A 9650-nucleotide genomic window follows, 5' to 3' on the forward strand; every position below is an offset into this window, starting at 1 on the left:
TGGACTGATTATGTTTTTGCAGTAACGGTTAGGAAATTAGTTTCTCCTATTTCAGAAGCAAACATTCCAACATCAGAGCTGAGAAAGAACAGTGGTATAATGGCCTGACACACAATAAAGAACTTTTAGTTACATCTGGCAAAGGGCAATGATATATAATACAAATGGTGGTGTATAATTGTTCTCCCTTAGGTACAAGACAGTTAATCTCAGAGAATTCAGAATTTCCAGGAATGTTACCTGTGGAGTTTGAAGCTATCGATTTTACTCACAAGTTTCTGAGATACGTCTGGTGCTGTTCTGCAGAGCAGTGACACTCACAGTGTTCTCAACAGCCACGAGAACCACAAGGCAGCACCGCTGCTCCTGAGCTCCAGATAACACAAACGAAGTTCACTGTAAACTCTGCTTATCACTTAATGGGTAGCCCAACGTTAATGAAAGCAATGCTGCCAATATCGGTGCGGAAATGTTGGAAGGAAAGAAATAAGACGTATAGATAATCTGGTGGTCTGCGTTAGCAAGGAGTGCAGCACAGGGAGAACATCAGCACTACGGATTCAGTGTCCCTCCTGAAGAACCTCAGGGGACAGCACTTCTAAGTGGGGTAATTAACAGTCTTTATGCCACCATCGATGAATAGAAAAGTCTCAGTACTGATGGTGGGCAATGTAAAGGAAAGTATACAAGCTGTCTGGACAGACTTCGTCTATCCCTAATTGGTGTAATCATATTTAGCACTGACTGAGATGGTGTGAGGTAGAAATAGCCTACATAATAAATTCCCCCCAGCTTTATTTGCTTTTGCTGTTTGTCATCATAAGATAGAAGGCTCATACTGTTTGAGTAACAAATTGAGCTTTTACTCATTCAGCTTTGCTGATTATTGTCCTTTTCCTGTTTTGTCAACAAGGCAACGTCCACGGCAGGGCAGCGTGTTCTGGAAAGCGTGTTCCAGAGTGTACCAGGAAACTGCCTGAGGTTTCCCCTACAGGAGCAGCCTCCGGGAGAGAGGAGGGGGGACTTGGCCAAAACAGCACCTCTCCTGCATCCTTGCTTGCAGGCACATGATGTAAGTTTTAGCAGCAGCTGAGTTTGGAGTGACCCTGGGGAGCCAGAAATCTCCTTTAAGCTTTGAAGTATAATAATGCCCATGTTTGTCACAATGCAAGATTCATCCTGTTTTCTACCTCGTAAGTCAAAATCACATTTTTCTGTCGTTCTAAACACACAGATCCATTGCCTACCCATAGCTGGTATATTACCTCTCTCAAAGTAGTAGCTATCTCATTGATTTATGGCTGTGATCCCCTCAAAAAGCAAATTAAATTTATGTGTTTTTTGGCAGACAAATGTTACGAACTAGTCACTTTACACAGCCTGCTTTGCTAATAATAAAGAGCATTTTTAAATATTCAAAAATATTTCCTGATATTTAACATTTCTGGTTTTAGGCACATCTCAAAACATTAATTATTCTGAAAGATACATAGGAAGTCATTTTAAGGAACTCTGAAGTAAAATTTGTATTAATGCTTTAGAGTTATATTTCTTTACAGGAAATTGTATACTCAAAAACGTTATTTCTTATGAAGCAAGGCAACATTTATTAAAAATTGAAGTGTGTATGATCTATCCCAACTGTTATAAAAATGCTGTTGAACTAGTATAACTACTAAAAAGTTGCAGAATTTATTTTAAAAAATAATGAAGCTTGTTATATATTTTTATTGCCTTTCAAATAATAGAAAGGCAATTTTTATAGAAAAGAAGAGTAAATTATTGCAGAGTTATTGCCAGTGTAGGTTACTGTAAAATAATCAAAAAGTGTGGGTTGCTTCTACCCTTTTCTTCCCACAGCCTATGTCAATATTCAGAGATCATGTTTATCTGAGGATACAGTTTCAGAGCCCTTAGTGGGACGACAAATGCCTAAACCACAGTGTTGGAGAGGAAAGAAAAAGTAGCCGTCTAAGCATGTTTACTTTCAGTGGCAAGGAAGTTGTAACTTGTCCCTAAGTGGTGACTCACTGGTTGGGACTATAAAAGTAAAGGTAACTGCTCTCTAAACCATCAGGGCTTCAGACTTCACGAATCCAACATGATGCAATCAAGACTTTCAGCTCTCTTCTTTTTCCTGTTGGGTTTGTCATTGTGCCTGACAATCCCTATTCCCCTTGAAGACAGCCATGAATTCACAGAGAAAGATCTTCAGTTTGCAGAGGTACAGTACGAAATAATTTGTTTGCATGGTTTATTAAGAGTAAATTGTGTAGTTACAACTGTTTGGAAACTAGGCTTATTACTTCTTTTCCCCTTTTTAGCGCTATCTCAGGACTCACTATGATCTCCGTCCAAATCCTGCTGGCATAATGAGGAAGAGTGCCAACACAATAGCATCGAAACTTCGAGAAATGCAAGCTTTTTTTGGCCTGGAGGTGACAGGCAAATTAGATGAAGAAACATATGAGCTGATGCAGAAACCGAGATGTGGTGTCCCAGATGTGGGGGAATATAACTTTTTCCCTAGAAAACTCAAATGGTCAAAAACTAATTTGACGTACAGGTAAATGCATGAAATTTTCGGGTTTATTGCTGTTCCTTCTTTCTAGATGCCTTGTGCAGCAGGTCGCTCTGTATAGGAGGTTGATGGGAGAAGGGTGCATTTGAGTTTGAGAAAATTCATGTTGCAATTTGAAATCCTTACAGCACCACTTTTGGAAAGGTCCTCTAGACCCACCTTACAGCCCAAAGAAGTAAATATTATTTTTTTCCATTGCACTTTGTAATGTAGGAAAGCTAATGTGCTGTAAGAGAGTTACTCTTCATCTGGCCTCCATGTAGACTCTGTGGGCACATCCGTGGTGCCAAATGAAAGGATGGTGGGGACTAAGATGACACACCTCACCACTGAGCCACACAGCACTTAGTCTTTAGGTTACTCCTTAGCTCTGTTTTGGACCTGGTTTGGTATCTGCTTCATCTAAGTCTTGTCCTGGACAAATCTGCTGGTGAGGAGGTTATCCCAAAGCAGTGTAGATGCAAAACATCCTGTGCAATGCGGCGGTGAGAGCAGGGACTGATCCTTGTCCCTCTGCCGTTTCACAGTCTGGATGTAGATATCTGTGCCCGGTCAGACAAGGCCCTGACCAGGACCTCAGGCAGGTGGCTTTGGGAAGCTATGGCGCTGAAAGGTCACGCAGTAGCTGCTTCTCCCTTAATACTGCAAGGTCATTGACAGGTGTTTTCACCAGATGCAACCTGAGTTTCTTTAGCTGATTCCAAATATGAAATCACTGAACTCTTTCCGAGATATCAGTTCAGTATATGGTGATAAATATTACTCTAATGTGGATCTTTGGATCATGTTTTGCTCTTCGGATCATGTTTTGCTCCTCCAGGAAGGAAGGGTCATGAGGTATTTTATATGTCACAAAAAAAGTTTTAAGTTACTGATATGATTTGACTTAATACAGAATATATCTGTCATTTTCTAAATCTTCTGGTGCATATAAAACCAATTATAGAAAGCTGTTGGATCATTTCAGATGTCTCTGAGTGGCTTTAATGAAAATGGAAATGGTTATTTTTATTTTCTGGAATACTATATGCAGCTGCCCAGCTGTTTGGCTGTTTGTTTTTAGATAAGAACATTGCGGGGAAAGAAGCAAAAACTTTTTAATGAGATGTACAGTCAAATAAAAATATTTTGCACATTTTACTCAATTCGCACAATTTAACTGGAGATATTAATCTGTTTGATAGAATTGTGAATTACACTTCAGATCTGAGACGTGCTGAAGTAGACAGAGCTTTCAAGAAAGCATTCAAAGTTTGGTCTGATGTGACACCACTTAACTTCACCAGAATACGAAGTGGCATAGCTGATATCATGATCTCCTTTGGCACTAAAGGTAACACAGAACCAATTATTTTTATGTTACAGTTATATTGCTGCCAATAAAATGGGATAACTGATTTCATTGTTTTAAATGTTTTTTATAGAACATGGTGACTTTTACCCCTTTGATGGACCCTCTGGATTACTGGCTCATGCTTTCCCACCTGGTCCAGACTATGGAGGAGATGCCCATTTTGATGATGATGAAGCTTGGTCAGATGATTCTAGAGGTAACAGAAGTTCCTTAGATTGTTTGAAATGGTGGTAGATGGACAATTTCATCCTGTTTGATATCTGTAAGCAGTTTGTTTTACCCGTTTACTGTTCATTAGTCATTATGTTCACTGTCTGCTCATAGGAAGCTGGGTTTAATCTCCAGTCATAAATGGATGTATAACATACACCCAGCATAAATTTTAAGATACACATCTCCTAAGTGCAGTGACTAAAAAAAATGCCACAAACAAGGTGTTTTGTCAGCTTAATATTTCACTGCACTCATGGGCAGCTAGTTCTCATCATAGACTGATGGGAATTACTTTACTGAAGCCTCTAGAAAATGCATACACATAACTCAGCTGCAAAGTGGCTTCTTACATTTAATTTGAAAATCTTCACCTTGCCTATTCAGGACAGAGCTTTAATAGAACAAACCACTATTTTTTTTCAGTAATGTGTTATTTCATTCTCCTGACATTAAAGCTGATTGCTGCAAAACTAAAATCAATATGGACTCTCTACTGGAGGTGAATTCCTGAAAAAAAAAACGTTCTCGATTTGAACAGGACTAAGACTTCACTCCAGAGCTTTCCAGTGTTGCTAGAAAAATTCAAGAAATCTAAGTCTGCCTACAGAGCAACATAGAATCATAGAATAATAGAATGGTTTGCATTGGAAGGGACCTTTAAAGGTCATCTAGTCCAACTCCCCTTCAATGAGCAGAGACATCTTCAACTAGATTAGCATTGTCAAAGATTTAGATTGAACACCAGCTACGAGGTACTTAATCTATTAGGTCCTTATAAAAACAAAACCCAGAGTAGTTTGAAAAAGACGAGCAATTATATATATTTTTTCCCCTTGATCCAGTTCTCTCCTTCATTGTCTATATGTTAAAGCACAATGTTAAGGTTAGTTGATTAGTCCAAGTCCACCTTGGTGATACAAGGAGCTATGCATTTACTTTCACTGTGGTCTGTTGTAGGGTATAACTTGTTTCTTGTTGCTGCCCATGAATTTGGTCATTCACTGGGACTTGAACACTCTAGAGACCCTGGAGCTCTGATGTTTCCAATTTACACATACACTGGAAAATCTGGTTTTGTGCTTCCTGATGATGATGTGCAAGGGATCCAAGAGCTCTATGGTAAGTCTGTATAATATATAATGTATATTTCCTGTGTCATTATAACCTCTTACAGATGCACTGCACAGTTACTAAAAAGCTACAGATGTTCCAGAGCAACAGTCATGATTGTTTAAGAGCAATTCACTGGATTCTTGGCAACCACACTTCAGGAACAGAAGATACTTAGATTTAATAGTTCAGAGGGGAAAAAAAAAAAAAAAAAAAAAAAAGAGAGAAAAAAAAGGAAGTAATACTGCAGAGGACAGCTGGTCACTGTGCTGTCTCCTTTAGTGGTGGTGGTGGGAGAGAGCAGAGTCTTTGTGCTTTTTGACCTGCCTCAAATAGAAGGTAAAACAGAATCTAGAGGGAGAAACAGAAATTCTGTTTCATCATGGAAAGAATAAAACTTCTGAGGGATCTTCAAAACTTGGGATAAAGAAAGGAAGTCTATTTAACATCATTACAGCACAACTGAACAGCGAAGTCCATGAATGTATTTGGCTAAAGCAGAGAAAGGGAGAACAGATTTTCCCCAGTGCAAATGATTTGTCCATTATGCTTGTATTCATCATGCTGTTTGGGAACTCTTCCACGTCCTATTCAATATCATGATCCACAGAAAGGAAATTAATGTAGTCAAGCTTAGATTGTATGATATGATTTTAGGTGCTGGAGACAAAGATCCCAACCCAAAGCATCCCAAAACACCAGAGAAATGTGATGCAGATTTATCACTTGATGCAATAACAGGACTTCGTGGAGAAATGCTGATCTTCAAGGACAGGTAAAAAGACTGCCATATCATGGATGGTGGGTACTAGATAAAATTTGAGCAAGTGAAAATGTAATTTCAGTTTTTACTGAATTTTTGAGTAAACATAAATTTACAAATCACAAATCAATATAGATGCCTTTAAGAAACTACATCATATATATTTTTAGGCAGGATTTATAATACAATTACAGACTTGACTGCCCAGTTATATGAAGGGAAGATGATACAACTGAAGACTGGCACCATTTGTACACATTTTTCATTTCACAGGTCTTTCTTCTACATGCGCAAATCTACTAAGTTTTATTTGAATGAAGTTGTATTACATTCAGAAGCCTTACATGGGACAGCAGTGTTTCTCTTATTCTAAATGAAAAAAAAAGATTCAAGTTTGTTCTTGTTGGAGATGACCACTGTGTGAGTGACAGAAGTGGTCGTATCTAGGTGACTGTGAGGAAAGGAAAAGTCTACAGGGGGCTCTATATATTGGAAATTCTATGTTATGAAAAAAATTAATTCTCCATTAACTAATTTTTAGCATAGCACATCAAAGATACGGCTATTCTGTAGTACTACAAGAAACATAGAATTGTGGTGGATTGACCTTGGCTGGACACCAGGTACCCACCAAGCCACTCTATCACTCCCCTCCTCATCAGGAGAGGGTGGGAGAAAACAAAATGGAAAAACCTTGTGGGTCAATATAAAAGCAGTTTAATAAAAGAAAAGCAAAGTCTGCCTGTGGAAGCAAAGGAAAACAAATGATTCATTCACTACTTGCTATCAGCAGGCGATGTCCAGCCACTTCTCAGGAAGAAGGGCTTCAGTACATGTAGCAGTTGCTCTAGAAGACAAAGGTGGTACTAATGAATTCCCCACTTCCTCCTCCTTTCTCTTAGCTTTTATTGTTGAGCAGACATCATATGATGTGGAATATCCCCTTGGTCAGTTTGGGTCTGCTGTCCTGGCTGTGTCCTGTCCCAAGATCTTGCCCACCCCCAGCCATCTGGTGAAGGGGGAAGGTTGGAGAGACAGCCTTGACACTGTGTGAGCACTGCTCAGCAGCAGCCAAAACACCAGTGTGTTATCAACACCTTTCTAGCTACCCATACAAAGAACAGCACCCTTCAATGGGGAACATTAACTCCTTCTCAGGCAGACCCAATGCAAAAATATTTTTTCTTTTTCTGAACTAGGTTTTTCTGGAGATTGCACCCACAGATGGTTGAGGCAGAACTGGTGTTAATTAAGTCCTTCTGGCCAGAGCTTCCAAATAAAATAGATGCAGCTTATGAAAACCCCATCAAAGATCTTGTGTTCATGTTTAAAGGTGAGTTTTCAATTTTGTTGTTGGTAGAAAAATATACATATTTAGTCAATCTCAGTAAGTAATGTAAAGGTAATCAACAGAAGAACAAAACATCTTACCTTCACTGCTCTAAAACCAAACTCTTTTGGTTTCACTCCATGCAAATCTATGCAATTTTCAGTGTATTAGGAAATGTACAATTAATCTCAGATGCCTAGGATCATAGTTAGCATAAACAGTTTAATACCTGCAGAGTATGTGACCTAAGAATCTGTTAGTTGTGTGAAAATAGGGATGATGGCATCCTCACTTTATTTTGCTCTCAAAGCTGAGCCTTTAAAAAAGACCCATGCATACTTTGTTCTTATTTTCAGGAAAGAAAGTCTGGGCCTTGAATGGCTACGACATAGTTGAAGATTTTCCTAAAAAGATATATGAAATGGGGTTCCCGAAGGAAATGAAAAGAATAGATGCAGCTGTCCATATTAAAGACACTGGCAAGACTCTCTTTTTTACTGGAAATAAGTACTGGAGGTAAGCTGGAGACAGATTGGTGTGTCCCTAGTCATAACCTGTCCAGAAGTATCCAAAGATCAGCAGGTTGTTTCAAACCAGGCACTTGATCATGGCTCACATGCTTCCAGTCTGTGGTTTTCATTGGTGCTATAGCTGTGTAGAATGTGTCATAAAGGTGTATGCAAGACTTTTATAAACATATGGGCACAGCCTTTAAAAGCTGAAAGAGAGAAAGGAAGGAGAATAAAGTGCTCTAATCCAGGAGAGTTTGTAGTATGGTCATGTCTCTAAACAAAATTCCCATCTTGCTTCCTTAAGTTGCTGGTGTGATACAAAATGGTATCAGTGCTGTGACAGTAGGAAATATATCCCACCCTAGGGTGGCTGGTTCTTGCTGCCCATGAGTGGGGCTCACAGGCAGGTCTGATGTGTTATTAAGACATGACCATCCCTTCTGTGTATCTCTGTGCCGAAGCAGCGGCTTGCAGTGCCAATACGTCCAGGTACAATCATCTCCATATAACGCATACTTTATAGATCAGTACTGAAAATGTAGCTTTATTTGTTCTGTGTTTATTGAGCTTGTACTTAAGGTGGAAGAGCGCCCTGGTTATTGCCCTGAGTCTCATTATGGCACTAGACATAAGATACGTAAAGTTTCCTGCCTACTTCTGATGTGGGTAACTTTAAAGCCTATAAAGGGCACAGACCAAACTTCCAGGCTATTTAAATCTTCTGAATTTTTATTTTCTTTTGTGTTTAATATAGTTATGATGAAGAGGCGGAGGTTATGGAAGCAGGCTACCCCAGGCTGATAGAGGAAGAATTCGCAGGAATTGGTGATAGAGTGGATGCGGTCTATCAAAGAAATGGTACATAATCTCACAATGAATCTTTATTAAGATTAGTTGTCCTTGAAACTTGAGATTAATGTCCTGTGAGAAGTTCTGTCATTTGTAATTTTGATTTTTTTTACATCAACACTTCTATTCTGAACTGCTCAAGTTTCTGATCTAAACTGCCTCTTGGCCAAGGTGTTCTTATAAACTCTGTGTATACACATTTGGGGAGCCAAAAAGGACCTGGTTCCTTGCTTAGTGAACCTAAAGTGGTAGGCTTAATATAGAAGTGTTATAATGTGTCTGCTCCTTCAAATGGAACCTATTCCTATCCAACTCTTTAAGGAGTGTTTCCAAGTCAGAGTCTTAAACATTAACAGGCACACACTGTATTTTCTTGAACAAGTACCATATAGTAATAAAGTGCAGAGTTGACACTAGATTAAAATATCAGTTATTTTTAAACACTGATGCAGGTCTGGCAAATGGAGTGAGGACCTTTGAACATTTATCTCAGCATTCTAAATACTAAAACATTGCATTTAAAAGACTTATTAAAAAATGAAAACCAACAGGACAATTTTTATTTGAAGGATAACTTTAACATGACAACACGTTTTTCTCAGGGTTAATTCATTGTAACTTTCCTTTTCCTTAGGTTATCTCTACTTCTTCAATGGACCACTGCAGTTTGAATACAGCATCTGGAGCAAAAGAATTGTCCGTGTCCTGCATACTAACTCCATATTTTGGTGCTAATTACAGTTGAGTGCCATGTCATAGGCTGCAGAGCAGCTTGTGGTGCATGGAAATAATAATATGGGCATACAGATTTATTAAACAACAGCAAGGTTCTGTGAACAAGCACTGGCTGCCTACCATCAAATGTATACTGTATATATGGAACTATATAGCTGTATGTCAGTCTGGGACTGAATTAAATTAATAGGAACAAAGAAAAA

The 9650-nt window shown here is 38.8% G+C and overlaps 1 protein-coding gene across 1 annotated transcript; it reads left to right on the forward strand.

Annotated features, from left to right (window-relative positions):
- The first annotated feature begins 2089 nt into the window (after positions 1-2089).
- Positions 2090-9447, forward strand: LOC135985517 (collagenase 3-like). The gene is made up of 10 exons (XM_065628923.1): positions 2090-2224; positions 2325-2566; positions 3766-3914; positions 4006-4131; positions 5106-5267; positions 5916-6033; positions 7221-7354; positions 7708-7867; positions 8618-8721; positions 9347-9447. Exons 1-10 carry the CDS (start codon positions 2102-2104, stop codon positions 9445-9447), a joined length of 1419 nt encoding a protein of 472 aa, XP_065484995.1. The 5' UTR covers positions 2090-2101.
- The last annotated feature ends 203 nt before the right edge of the window (positions 9448-9650 follow it).

This window comes from Caloenas nicobarica, chromosome 1 (genome assembly GCF_036013445.1).
Source record: "Caloenas nicobarica isolate bCalNic1 chromosome 1, bCalNic1.hap1, whole genome shotgun sequence".
Lineage (NCBI taxonomy): Eukaryota > Metazoa > Chordata > Aves > Columbiformes > Columbidae > Caloenas > Caloenas nicobarica.